This window comes from Lissotriton helveticus, chromosome 3_1 (assembly GCF_964261635.1).
Source record: "Lissotriton helveticus chromosome 3_1, aLisHel1.1, whole genome shotgun sequence".
Classification (NCBI taxonomy): domain Eukaryota; kingdom Metazoa; phylum Chordata; class Amphibia; order Caudata; family Salamandridae; genus Lissotriton; species Lissotriton helveticus.
This window is the reverse complement of record NC_136061.1, coordinates 1,503,344,278-1,503,358,930: the sequence shown is the minus strand read 5'-3', so window position 1 is coordinate 1,503,358,930 and position 14,653 is coordinate 1,503,344,278. Positions and strand designations below refer to the sequence as shown.

At 46.6% G+C, this 14,653-nt stretch overlaps 1 protein-coding gene across 1 annotated transcript in view; it reads left to right on the top strand.

Annotated features, from left to right (window-relative positions):
- Positions 1-271: 271 nt before the first annotated feature.
- The window catches only part of OAF (out at first homolog), a 137,625-nt gene continuing 123,243 nt past the window's right edge, over positions 272-14,653 (top strand). Inside the window, exon 1 of the mRNA XM_078682164.1 lies at positions 272-1,072. Coding sequence (XP_078538290.1) covers positions 824-1,072 — 249 coding nt within the window. The 5' untranslated portion in view covers positions 272-823. The remainder of the gene's footprint in view (positions 1,073-14,653) is intronic.

Sequence of the window (14,653 nt, the reverse complement as noted above, 5' to 3'; positions counted from 1 at the left end):
CATTCTGTTAACCTTAGAGTGGGAAATGGCGAGGGGGCTCTCGAGGGGGCGGAGCATAAACACGGTATGGGGGTGGGGGGGTCAGATCTTCATCGCCCCTCTCAGCTCGATGAGGAGCTCCATTGTTTGGGGGGGCGGGGATGACGGCACTTACCCCCGGATGCAGCGCTGGGGGCTTGGGGCTGCAACAGCAGGGAGCCGGCTCCCGCCCCCTTTGAGGCCGGACCGGGCTGGAGGAAGTGACGGGCCTGCCCTTAATGGAAAGAGAAAGAGCCGCGGGGAGGGCAGAGCAGCACCGCCCCCGGGATCTCACGGCAGGGCCAGCCCCCGGGACAGAACAGCAGCCAGTCCTGGGACAAGAGAATCACCATCCCCCGGAGTGCTGCCCTCCCCCGCCAGACTCTGGGGGAAACTTTCTGCAAACTTTGGAAAGTTTCAGAACCCGGTGAGCAGGCGGGGAGTTGTGTGTGTTTTTGGCGTCACTCCCCCCGCACCGTCCAGGTCTGCATCCCTTGCTCAGCACTGAACTCTCCCCCGTCCTCTATGCCTGTACCCCCTCACCAAGACGTCCCTCGGTAACGTGTTCGCTTATCCTCCGATGCTCGACTTTGCAACGATACCTCTACTCGCTTCTTCTTTCACTCGACTCTCTTCTGTCCATCTCTCCTCTCAGAACATTTTGTCCTGTTTCTCCACTTTCTGTTTGCTTCCCTCAATTATTTCTTCCAACCCCCTACTGTCTGCCTGCCGTAACTTAACTCTGCCCCCCGTAACTTAACTCTGCCCCTCCACTCTGTGGCCTCTTCCCACACCTTGCCTCTGGATGTGCCCGGGGGGGATGTGCTCTCTGCTCTGCCCCTCTAGCCTCTCGTCTTTGGGGGTCTTGTGCCTCCTGCTGGCCCTCTTGCCGAGCTCCATGCTGGGGCTGGCCGAGCTCCGCGTCAGGGTCCGGCTGGAGGATGGGCAGGTCGCCGAGGAGAGCCTGGAGGCGGACAGCGAGCAGGACTGCATCAGCGTGGAGTACAGGAAGGCTGATGGGACGTTTATCACCCTCCTGGCAGACTTCAAGCAGGTGAGTGGCACCAGGAATTTATTAGACTGGGGTACAGACTTGGGGCCAGTTACATAGCAAGAAAACCTAGGGAAGATCAAGGAGAACGACTGGCTCCTGTGTAGGTTGTAAAATACAAAAATAAAGACATTAATTCGGTCTCTGCGTCTGGGTGCCACAGCACCTGCTGCACAGTTGATAGCTCCGTCCCTGCCCTGAGCATTTCTTCATCTCTCTCTCTTAGCAGATCGAGGGCAGGTGAGAGGTTTTGGACTGCATGCAGTGCGGTCTGACAGGTGGCATCCCTTTGTATTCTCTGGATAAGGCTGCCTTCCAGCCTGCCACAGTAATGGAAACCTAGAAAGAGGCCAGCGAGCCAAACCAGTGCGCGGCTCAGTACAAGGAACCACGCTCTTTCGGACAACTCTGAACACCGTGCCACGGCCAGATGGAAATGACAGTCCCTCTCCGTGCGTGTTATGCTACCAGGCACCGAAGGACCACCGTTCCCCTGAATTACACACCTTAATAAACCTACCTACTCAACCACCAGCATGGCAAACGAAAAGTAATGCTTTTCATCCACTTTAGGTATAAAATAGTGATCTAAACAGAGGACATACCTGTCCACGCATCTCACCCAAGATATAATGCCAGGGCTAGTCTTTCCTACCAACCCGAGTATGGTACAGTGCCACACATGTAAGGACAAGCCCCCCCACTCCTCCCCACCTCAAAGCATCTTTTCCACCAATAACAATGGGTAGCGCTATACCTGAAACTTAAAAACGCAAGTTCATCTTTTCCAAACCTTTGCCAGAGATCAAAAGGCAAGTTTTTTCCCCAGCTCCAAACACTCAGCAGTGCCAGAAACTCTAGGACAAGCCCGTTCACCAAATCTTACCATGTGATAGTACAAAATACCAGAAACATGTTTATCCCATTAGTAACCCAGTGTGGTACAATATTATTATCAAAACCTGAACAAGAACTGCTGCAGCCTCTAGGCATGGTACAGTACCAGAAAATCTACTGAATCTCTGGCTAGACCTGGCATGAGAACATATCAAAAACCCAAGAACAAATCTGTCTCTGGTCCACAGCATGGCACAAAATCAGAAACTGAAAAATATTCCAAGAACCCAAAACAAGGGAGCAGTTTTTCACCAATTCCAAAAATGGCACTGTATCAGAAAGGAAACGATAAGCCATATCTTTGTTGTTTTGCGCTAGCTTGCACCGTCTTCTCTTGATCTAGACGTATGTATAACTTACCTATTTTGTGTTATCCTATATCGTATATATACTCTACTTGTCCTGTAAAGCGCTCTGATACTCGCAAGAGTCTGGTTCGCGCTATATAAAACCTTCAAAATAAAATAATAAATTTGAATCCACCCAAACTTTGTACAGAATGAGAAAACCAAGGACAGTCCTTCCACCCGCCTCAAGACTGTTGTAGTACAGGAAAGTGAAGAAGAAGAATATGCCTCTCTGCCAACCTCTAGCATGCATAGAACAAGAAACCCAAGAATAAGAATCTCCAAAACCCACAAAATCAGAAAGGTTGAATCCCAATTGTCCCACCAACCCCAAGCACGCAGCAGTATAGGAAACAATCGAAAAACACAATCTATGGGCTAAAAGCCACGTATATGTCCAACAATCACCTAGCACATGAAACATTCCAAAACAATTGTGCCCCAGCAATACTAAGGGAACAAAGGTATTGGAGTCTACTACTAGCATATTAGAATGACTGAAACGCAAAAGCTAAAACCCCCACCATCCCCAACCATGGTATATTTCTCAAATGGAATAGCAAGAATGCCCTAGCATACCCAAACAGGATACCCTTCTGAAAGACAACAACTAGAACACTTCCCAATCCCCAAGCATGGCCCATTTCTGAAACCCTTTAACTAGACCTTCCCATCAACGCCAAGCATAATACAGTACCACAAGTGCAATATCACACCCGCACCATTAACATTCAGCATGACACGGAGCCAAAATCGTAAAAACAGACCCTTAGCACCAACCATAATTATGGTACAAACACAAAATCCAAGAATAATGTCCCTTCTCTCTTAAAAATTGAACTGTACGGAAACCTCAAAACATCTTTTCAAGTTTGTCCCTGCCTCACAACTTTCAAGGATGAGCCATAACACCTGTGGTTCTTAACCTTTGATTTAGGTGGACCCCCAGTGAGTCATTATTGGAATGTGAGGGACCCGGCCTAAGCAATTCTGAAAACTTGTAGCACAAAACAATGCACACAAATTTGGAATCAAACAAATACACAAATTAAATATGTCTTTTACTTCACAAACAATTTTTTTTAATCTAAATTTTAATAGAAACGCATCTTTAATAAATCCAATTGAGGCCACCCTTCGTTTGATGCACTTGGACTGCTCTCATGAATCAATCTGAGGATAACCAACTCAATTTTGAGCCTCCAATTTCGAAACCCTCGCGGTTACAGAACGTTTTAAAATTATACATTTTACATTATCTATAACCCTTAATAATCTGTTAATATTGTTTAGTTTTGTAAGCGTTCGCGGACCCCCAGAGCAGGCGTCGCGCTCCTCCAAGGGTCCCAGACCACAAGTGTAAGCAACACTGCCCCAGACCTGCTTGCCTTCCCAACCCCAGGAGCCTGCACAACGCGATTAAGTAGCATGTCCACCTCCCCGGAGCGCTGCCCTGCACCAGTGAGGCCAGATCCGGCTAAACACCCTCCCGGCAGTGCCAGACGCCCAAGGTCACTCAGACTGACGGAGGAGTGAGTGTGTGTGGGGAGGGGAGGGGGATAAGCCGCCGCTGAACAGGAAATGTCGGGCCAAATTGCAACACATATAAAAGAAGTAATCAGTGTCAAGTGGAGTCAATGGAAAGTTCCCGCTGAGCATGTTGTGAACTTGTAACCAATGGGTGTACTCCTTGCACCGCCGTGGCTGCAGATCACCTGTCTCCGTAGAAAGGCTTGTTTTCAAGCCGCGCAGGTGCTGAGTACTGACTGATTCCGGTCCATTCCTTCTTCTACCTTTTTGCTGCATCTTGCGCCCCACTTTCCTCCTCCTGCCCTCCACCTCTCTCCTCCCCTCTCCCCGCCTCGCGTCCTCCATAATCCCTTTATCTCACGTTCTCATTGTCTCTTCTGTCTCCCTGTAGTGCTTTAGGGGTGGTCCGTTAAGCGCTATACAAACAACCAACGTGACATGATGGCAACTAGCGGGAAACAGGGCGCCCACATTGGCCGTACTTGATCTTATGGGGGCAGATTCACAAGCCACTTGCCACACTTTTACGCCGCCGTTGCGTCCCTTTTGTGATGCAGCGGTGGCGTAAACCATGCACCTGGTTGCGACTTATTTACAACGTGACGCATCTAGGCAAATGCGTCACGCTGTACAGCCCTGCGCCACATGAAACCTGCGTCGGGTTTCATGTGGGTGTTCTGTCGCAGGGTGGGCGTTCCCTCGTAAGAAAGCCCCGTAAAACTGATGCAGTGAAATCTTGTAGTTTTAAGACACTGCTGCATCAAATCCTTACGCCTGCTTGAAGCAGGCGTAAGGAGTGACGCACCACGTTAAGTATGGGCAGCCCCTGTGCATTGCAGGAGTTGCGACGCGACTCCAGCAATGCGCCGCCCGTACGCCACAAGATGCGTCACGCATCTGCCCCTCCTTGCACCATGGTGCGCCGCATTGTAAATGCGACACAAACGTGGTGGCGCAAGGGGGGGATTGCATGACGCATCTCTTCTGGAGCATCCCTGCTGATTTTCAGAGATGCGCCAGAAGTTGTAAATCTGCCCCATGGTATTTGAAAAGCATACTTCCAGGGCCAGAAGTGTTATGATAGTCTACCATAACACGAGTCGCCGTGGCTAGTAGGTTAATAAATTGAAGTGAAAAACAATGGGGAGAGCAAGGTTTTTAGTTCACATGGGTGAACGGGGGAATACTCCTATACCCCTGGGTATATCATTAGAAAACAAACAAGGAGTACCACCAGCATGGAATCGCCGATTCCTAATGGGGTATGTTGTTGAACAAAAAGCGAGAAAGTTCTCCTTTTGTTAAGAAACCCCTCACTCACCACCTAGTGGTGACATGCTTCATCATCGGGGTCTACCCTAATGACCTAGCGTCATAAATCAAAGTGGCGAGATATAGTGAGGGTAATTATGAGCCCATGTATCTCTATGTGTTTCTGGTCTACATGTTTCAACCATAAAGGTGTCAAATAACCAGGTTTTCTTCAGGACCAATCACCCTGAGAGTGGATGGTGTGCGTCCCCTAAAAGGCGCACCCGGTACTACTCTCTGGGACCACAAAGGGGCAAAAAATGTGCCTGTGGTGTGGGCTTGAACCTCAGTGGGTAAGCCTAAAAAATCAAAATACCTGTAAAGGAAAATGAAGACTAATGTCAGATATTGAACTATTACAAGCCTGTTACGTAGTGCAGTGTCTCACAATGTAGACCAGAAACACATAGAGATACATGGGCTCATAATTACCCTCACTATATCTCGCCACTTTGATTTTAACATTGTCCAGTTGCTTACAAATCTTATTTTCCTAAGTTAAACCAGGACAATTTTTAACACACTTACTTTTTTTCTTTCACGCACCCTCACTCACAACCTGCTCCACTGTAAACAGGTGTTGTAGCACACCCTGATGACGCTAGGTCATTAGGGTGGACCCCGATGATGAAGCATGTCACCACTAGGTGGTGAGTGAGGGGTTTCTTAACAAAAGGAGAACTTTCTCGCTTTTTGTTCAACAACATACCCCATTAGGAATCGGCGATTCCATGCTGGTGGTACTCCTTGTTTGTTTTCTAATAAATTGAAGTGCCATAAGACCACGATTAGTAGATGATTATTACAATATGTCATGCTTTAAAGGGTTAACATGTTAGCAGTTAGTCTGTTTTTGGTGGGACTTGCTAAGAGTAATGTTTTCGCAGGGCAGTGGAATGGTACAACCCATTTTAATAATTTTTGCGATTTTTCAGAATAATAACTAATTATTTGGGAAGAATTCTTAGTGACGCAGTTACCTCGCCTTTTGTACTGTCGTTGCCGACAAGCTCCATCGGTTAATGCTTCCTGTTTCAGCATGCACTGAATCGCCTCTGTACAGTGTCATTTGTGGCACAGTATGTCCCATAGCACAGTTGAGTCTCTTAAAGTTATTCTTTTGTGAAACTCCCGTCATTCATGTGACTATTAAAATGACTCCATGCAGCTTGCAAAGTTTTCAGCACGTGCTTTTTTGGCTTAAAAGTGGGGGCCGGATTTACTAAGATGCTGCTCCATTTGCAAACAATGTCACAGGAAGAGAATGTGGAATGGTTTGCATGCATTCCAAGTATTAATAACACAAACCTGCACACAGTTGTACTTGCACAAGGGGAAGATATTCATTGGGCAAGAGTACACAGCACAGACCACTGACCACTTGTAGTGTGAAAAAGGCTATTTAATGAAGTAGGTGCACATCACAAATATTTCTATAACCCTAGGCAAATCGTCTTACAAAACTATAGTCCTCACTATGTCAGTATTCAGCTACCGGCATTCCCCAGACCCCTTTATTTGTCCCCCGACAATACCCCCCAGCTCAACTGCCTCTCAATGTATCCATACTCTATAAATCCTGACCTTACTGTACTTCATATCACTGTAAACCTTTAACTTCTTGCTACCTGCAAGTGCCAAATTACTCCCACCCTTCCCTGTAAACTGCTTCGCCCACTCCAACAAACTAAAAGACAGATTCAGACCATGAAAAACATCTCGGCAAATGGCTGGCCCAGCCTCTGCACAACAGCAACAAACAACCTAAACATAAAACCTTTCCCTGTGCATCTGACCCAAAATATCAGCCTCCACGCAGTGCACCCCTCCCACCCTTATTAAAGATGGTGGGCGGGTGCAAAAATCACACTCTTCTCTTTCTGGTCCTTGGTCCATTTTCAAATGTCTTAGATGAATTTCTACACTCTCTGCCTGTACCTCAATGTCCACCCACTCCAAACTCCTCTCCCGTACACCCCGGCATCAGATACCCAAAGTGCCTCAAAGAACAAACCTATCATTAACAACGGAACACTACTATCTCCCTTTCGTGTGACATATCACGGGCAGGGTGCCCATCCCTCTGCAAATCATCAAAGAACTGATCCTCTATTATCTGTCTCTCTCGCACAACCTTTGAGCAACCTACTCCCTAGCAGAAGAGGCATATACCCAAAGCATCTTTCCAAACAAAGCGATGCCCACCAACTTACCCAAGGTTGTCACTTTGTACCAACTTTTGCTATCATGCCCACTATAAAAGGTACCACAACTTTGCGTCTCTGCCAGGCACCCTCTCCTTCGTGCTCCAGATTCCAGAAACTGGTTCCATGCTTTCCTATATAACATTCTCGGAGACTGCAAAGAACTGTGGTTAGCTGCCACAGCTCGTCTGACATTGGTATATTCTCCTGGTGTTCTCCTAAAGCAAATCCACGGAATCTCTTCCACTGCAAACGAGACACAGCTTCTTCAATGTTATCAATTACAGGCACACGACTTTCCCTAAACAAAATATTGTAACACAAACAGCCTAGTACAAAGCCAGCAGAAGCTTTAGTGCCTTTATGTGCCTTGTTAACTAGTTGAACTACCACCATTTTTTTGACCACATTGAACATTGCTTTGTTTTCTTGATGAACTTGTCACCTCACGAAACCCAATGAAAGAACTCCCTCCATTCTTCCACCGATCCGGCCACTGTTCCTTGCTCCAATGCTATTGCTAGTGTTGACAAAATCCTGCACCCCCAGCAACACCAGAAAATGCATATTTCGCTCTGCTTCCTCACGTAGCCCTTGCAGTGAAATACCATTGAAATGCTCAAAAAATGAATGCAACGTCCTTAAAGTCCACTTGTACGACTGCGGCTAGGGCACATGAGATTTAGCAACCCATTGATGATGCGTCCACGTCAGTCAGTCAGATTAGCTTTATTCGATTTTTAGTTTAAAACCATAAAAGCAACAATAATACATACATGCAAAAAATATCTCAAGAATTCATTACAAGGTAAAAAAGAAAAAACAATTATTAAAACAGGATTAAATCAATGTGACGAGTCAACTAATCAATGTCCGTGCTTATTCAAGACTAATTAGAGGCTAGAGGGTTAACAGCACTGGGTACACGGAATCCCCTTTCTCCATGAATTATAGTTCATTGTCATTGGTCTTGGTAGCAAATTATGTTGGGGGCCGGGATAAAAATCATACAAGTCCCAAATACAAATGGGGCCATCTCCTTCTTTGGGCTGGGAAGTTCGTAGGTAGGGGACAATGTTTCTATTCTTAAATTTGATTAAAATCAAGTCCCCCGAAATGTCTTTGGGCACCGTACCTAGCCACCCACCCTCCTGACACTCAGGATTCCACCATCTAGGTCAGGTGGCAACGGTCTGTTGTGTTGTAGCCAGAAAATGACTTTGTTTAGCAGGTCCTGGTGTGATTCAAATTTGCCCCGGCTAAGTGCAGGGACCCCAGAAAGGACCGTCACGTATGGTGCGGCTTCGGGTGGTAGATTAATGCGATGCCTTCTTTCTAGAGCAACCCTGGAAGCTCTGTGAGATGCGATTGCGGGATTAAAAGCAACGTTGGGGCCAGTTGGAATAGGTGTAGTAGGAGGGGATTCAAGAGTTTGGACTTTCCTGCATGCAGTGGACTTAGGCTTAGGCTTTTCATGGTTGATGGAAGGATTAGGGCAAATAGGTGAATTAGATTTTTCAGTTGATAGATAGTTCCTTTTAATTGTTTTTTCAATTCTGGTCAGCCTATCCCTAAGATAATTGATTTTTGTGACCAGAGGAGATATTGCAGATATTAACAGTTGCTCAAACTGAGCCAGTAAGGTTAATTGGAGGGGCGGTACAGGGTCGTATGTTCTATTCACAGCCTTATCCGACATTGATATAGTTAGGTTAGAGGGGGATGATGAAGGGCTGAAGCACGATTTGTGAGCGTTAGATTGGTTCTCATTGTCATTATCTTTATCCTCGACATGCTTCCTTTTACAGTTTAAACTCCGGGACGGTGTATTGACTTGAGAATAGATTTTAATGGGAGGTAGAGGTACATCCCGTGGAATGCAGTTTAGTTGGTCAGCGTCTCTACCCACTGTAGGGGGGGTTGATGCGTCCGGGACATACTTTGTGCCACACAGGGCATTCAGCTCCTCCCAGATGGACATGGTAAATAGAGTGGAGAACTCCGAAAAACGACAGTAGGCAGTACAATGCGAGATAAAAAAAAAAAGAGTTAAAGTGTCACTATACCTCCTCCTTGGAAAGAGTCAAGTGGGGTGGCCCGTCCCGTCCTCCTCGGGCCGTAGAGGGCCCGCCCTTTGTCACTATACCTCCTCCTTGGAAAGAGTCAAGTGGGGTGGCCCGTCCCGTCCTCCTCGCGCCGTAGAGGGCCCGCCCTTTGCCCGGGCTTAGCCCGGCGTCCCGCGATGCGGAGCAGAGCGCAGCTTTAAGTCGCCTCCTGGCGCTCTCGTGTGGTCACAATGCAGCGCCGCCGCTGAGGCTGCCGGGAGATGTAGTCCCGGGGCGGCGGCGCTGTGGGCAGCAAGAAATTACTCCTGGCAGTGGCGGCTGCTGTGTGGGGGCCTCCTCGCCTCCCCCCCTCCGATCTGGTAGGTGTCCCCCCGCTCCGCAGAGCGCAGCTTTAAGGCGCCTCCTGGCGCTCTCGTGTGGTCACAATGCAGCGCCGCAGCTGAGGCTGCCGGGAGATGTAGTCCCGGGGCGGCGGCGCTGTGGGCAGCAAGAAATGACTCCTGGCAGTGGCAGCTGCTGTGTGGGGGCCTCCTCGCCTCCCCCCTCCGATCTGGTAGGTGTCCACGTAAATCTGTGAGGTACACCAGCAAAAGGTGGAATGCTGACTTTTTTTTTTTGTCACAAGTTGCTATTTAGGCTCCTTCCCACACCTGGTTCACTTGTTCAGCAGCGTCTACTGTGGAGTATGTCACAAATGACAAGTCATAGGAGATGTAATCATTCACCAGATGCCCTTCGTGTCATGAAAGATGTTTATCAGCCTGAACTGCCCTTCCTCTTTCTTCAGTAACACCCGATAGAAGACACAATCAACCTGTCCATGGGCCACTCATCGAATGGGCCTACAATTCTGCCTTTCTACACTTCCTTCTCCAGTTTTCTCTCACCCCACAGGGATGTTCCTCCACAGATTTTAAGTTATCTGCCCACCTCCTACCCATTGGCCCGACATAGCCATACTCAAACCCTTGCTGAAAATTCTCCCACAGCAACTTAGAATCTTATTTCTTTTTAAACTATAGCATCCACTACGCTACCCTGTGTAACATGAATGGCATATGAGCCTTCTTAGGTCCCTGCTTGCCTCTACCACCACCTGTTGATGTCTGCTTTTGGCAAACCCCCCCTTGCAACCCTTGTGCTTCACCCACATTTAAATTGCAGTTCTCAAGCGGGCGACTGTGTAGTACGGACTTGTACCTCTCCGGTAAAACCGAGCATTTGTTGGACAACGTAAACATGTGGATTGTGCCAGACTCATTCCGTGCACACCCTCAGGATATGTTGTCCTATATCCCTGCTAGCCCACAGTGCACCATCTGCACCCATAACCTTACAGGGTAACAAATATGTGTGCAACAGAACATGACAACCTTGATATTTATATGTTTCACTCATTGTTTCATTAAGAAAATGTCACACATAGCAATCTGAAACCTTGGCAGCTATGCCTGCAAAGCACCTATTCTAAACACAAGAACCCTGTTTCTAACTTCATGGCCCCAAATACCTTGTTCAAAAGCAGAATACTATTGTAATTAACCCCATGAAGTTGGCACATATCTACTTTATGATTTATAGTATCATTGCAAACTACCTGTGTGGTACATTTGTCTGTAGATTATTAACCAAGGAAACTAACTCCTGTTGACTTTGAGACGATAAAATGCTGATTTAGCTGTGCCAGGATTATGACCCTACGTAAGGCACACAGATATGTTTTGCATCAAACTGTGTCCCAGCAATTCGCCAAATTTAGTTCATGAAATGTTGGTAAAAAAAATACCTTCAAGTAAGTGACAAATAACAATGACCTGTTTTGCAAAGAAATCCCATGACAATAAATACATACACAAAAAATTCCTTTAGTGTCAATGGTAGTACTGTTTGAATATATTACTGCGGTTCTGTTCCTGAACCTATAACCATGTCAGATGCCACTTGCTGCTTCAAATGATAGGAACTACTGGCAGGATTTTCCTTGTGTCCTTCACAAAGAAAATACAGTAAAATGGAAAAGTCTGAGAAAGACTACCACTATTTATAAATAGAAACCAGCATTTGCAATGCAATAGGTCTGGCGTGGCGTAGAGGGCAAAAGAACAATGGATTTAACCCATATCTTTTCACTGGGGGAGAATGTTTGCATTGTCAGCATTCCATCCATCATTTGTTTGCTGTAACACTTTCGCCCTAAGTGGGATGGGTATGCTAGACACTGGTCACTTGCTCACCGTGCCCCTGGATTCAAGCTAGCCTGGCTGAAGAAGGGCGACATACCCTGAAACCAGTCCCAGGATGCTTGTTTCGGTCCAGGGAGGACCTGGCCTGGCACTTCGATCTTCTGGACTGTTCCCATGGGGCACAGGGTCAAGACTGATTTGTTTATGGCTGGGTCCAAACTGGGGTGGTGGTGTGGGCAAAAGAACGATGGATTTATCAAAGATCTTGTGACTGGGGGAGAATGTTTGCATTGTCAGCATTCCATCCATCACTTGTTTGCTGTAACACTTTTCATCCTAAGTGGGATGGGTATGCCCAGACGTGGGTCCCTTGCTCACTGTGCCACTGGATTCAAGCTAGCCTGGCTGAAGGAGGGTGACATACCTTGAAACCAGTCACAGGATGCTTGTTTCTGGTCCAGGGAGGACCTGGCCTGGCAGTTCGGTCTGGACTGTTCCCATGGGGCACAGGGACAAGACTGATTTGCATATGACTAGGTTCAAACTGCGGTGGTGTAGTCGGCAAACGAAGGATTTAACCCAGATCTTTTTACCGGCGGAGAATGTTTGCTTTGTCAGCATTCCTTCCATCATTTGTTTGCCACAGACTAAATAAGACATACAGTGTAACAACTGAAGTAAAAGGGGCAGTTCTCATCAGAGGTTACAAATTAAGACAAGGCGGTACTAAGGAGGGACTAACAAGCCTATTAACAAATCAGAAGCCAGCATTTACAAAGGACAATGACACAGACAATGACACAGACAATGAAGAATATGCACGGAGCTTCAGTCCATAATCGACTACAGCATGTCTCGCAGAGTAGATCATGCGCTGCCCAGGCTAAACCTAACAATCAACCGGATTCTTGCACACTGCATTCATTAACCCGTTCAGCGCGGCGCGAATTTTCGCGCTGTGCTGAACGTTCTAAGAAACGGGTGTGGTCGTGACGGAACGGTTCCGTCATGAGCACAGCTCAACCGACGCTCATGACGGAACCGCTCCGTCATGAGCACCGAAGGGGTTAAAAGACAAATGCAATACATTGGTCACTTAATTGAGACTGGTTAAAACTGCCTCTCCTTGGTAACGGCGTGCCCCTTGGCTTCTGGCCTCAGACGGACACTGGCAAAATAATATATATTCTGCCGGCTTGCGAAATATCTCTGCCCCAGGTGCTATTAATCAATTCATGTAGCTATCCCCTCAAAGCAGGGGCCCTACTGTTGCCCTGAACCACAGTACCCCTCACAATTTGGGCACTTTTTATCTGCCTAAGCGTGAAGAAGAGAAAGAATACAGGAAAAATTCGCGTTTTTAATTTCTTTTTAATACTTTTATGGGGGAGTGAAGACGAAGGGGAGAGTAAGGACATTTGCTGCTGCTTTTCTAGGGTCTAGCTTGCGAGAGCATGTGCATACGTCTCGCTTGCGAGACACTATTGTTTGCAAAAATGGTTTGTAGGCCGCCCATTGCTTACCATTTCTGTGCGTCTGCGTCACTATTCTTTGCAGGCATCTTAATTGGTTAGTGCAGCTGAAATGTCACTTCCAATGCTTGCTGTGAAGCAGGGCCTAGCACAGATTAATTCCACTTTTTCTGTACCCGTCTGCTACTTTCAACTTGATTAAGATACTGTTTCTTTCCCTCTCCCACTCCTCCGGCTTGTTGGTCAGTTCATAGCCCTTTTAAAAAATGTTTATCATCTCCACTTACCCACTACCTGTTGCTTCTCCCTCCTGCTCCATCAATCTACACCTCTGTTGCACCCCTATGGTCTGTTGCTTCCCTGTGATCTTTTTTTTTTTTATTCATTTAGTTAGGAGAGCGTGGCAGCAATTGCCAACAGCCGTTCAACCTTAAAATAGTTTCGCACTACCAAGAATTTCACTTAATTTATTTACCGATCAATCTTGGATCGGCTACTCAAAAACAATTGGCAACTATGTCGTTTTCTAGGCACACGCTTGTGTAGTGATGCATGGGTGCACATGTTATCAAGCATGCGAGAGCCTACGTAAATGCCTCAAGCATCAACAGAGGCTGTGTTATTGTTTTTTTATTTTTATTTTTTATTCCTTTGGCTGATGCTGCACAGCAAAAAGCATTGGCAAAGCCAATAGGTCCCACAGGCAAGATTTAATGGCATTTGCCAATGCTTATTTTTTGACAGTCATGAGTTAGAGAGAGGCAAAGCAGGGAAAGTGGACACTGTCCTTTTATTTATTTTTAATGCATTTCAGGAGAGAGCTAAAGTGCAGTTGGTGATCAGATAGGCAGGTAGCGTGTGATGCCTGCCTGTCTATGTTGGTGAAAATGCAAATAATACAGTGGACCAAATTCACCAAAATAAATTTGGTCACAACTGAATTTACCGTTTTTTAAGCCTTCCCGGAATCCACAAAGGGATTGCTTGTGGGCGTATTTGCATCAATGAGTGGGAGTTGTCACAGAGTCATGGGGTAGAAAGTGTGAATTCGAAGAAGGGGTTCGACTTGGAAGTTTAGGAAAGTTTACAAACGTACGTTTGGTGGTACCCTGGAAATGTAATGTGGCACTTTTCCACCCAAGAAATTTTCAGATTTACTCTAGTTTAGGACTGGCTTAACTCCTATTCTTGTGTGACTAGAAGAACAGATCATTGCCCGCATTTGGAAACAAGCATTTGCAATGCAATAGGTCTCGCGTTTACGGCGAGTTTAAGCTATTAGCATTGTAAATGACAATGCCTTTTGTTTATGTTTTAAAAATGGAAACAAAAATAAAGGCATTGTTATTTACAAGGTCAATAGCTCAGACTCGCGTAAATGCGAGACCTATTGCATTGCAAATGCTTGTTTATCTTTCTTGCTCTAGGTCACAGTCTGATGAGTTAAAATAAGTTCAGACATGAGTCCCTTGCTCATTGCACCATCAGGATTCAAGCAAGCCGGGCAGAAGACGGCTGTAATGCCAGAAACCGGTCCCCGGAAGCTTGTTTCCTTTCCAGTGAAGAATTGGCTT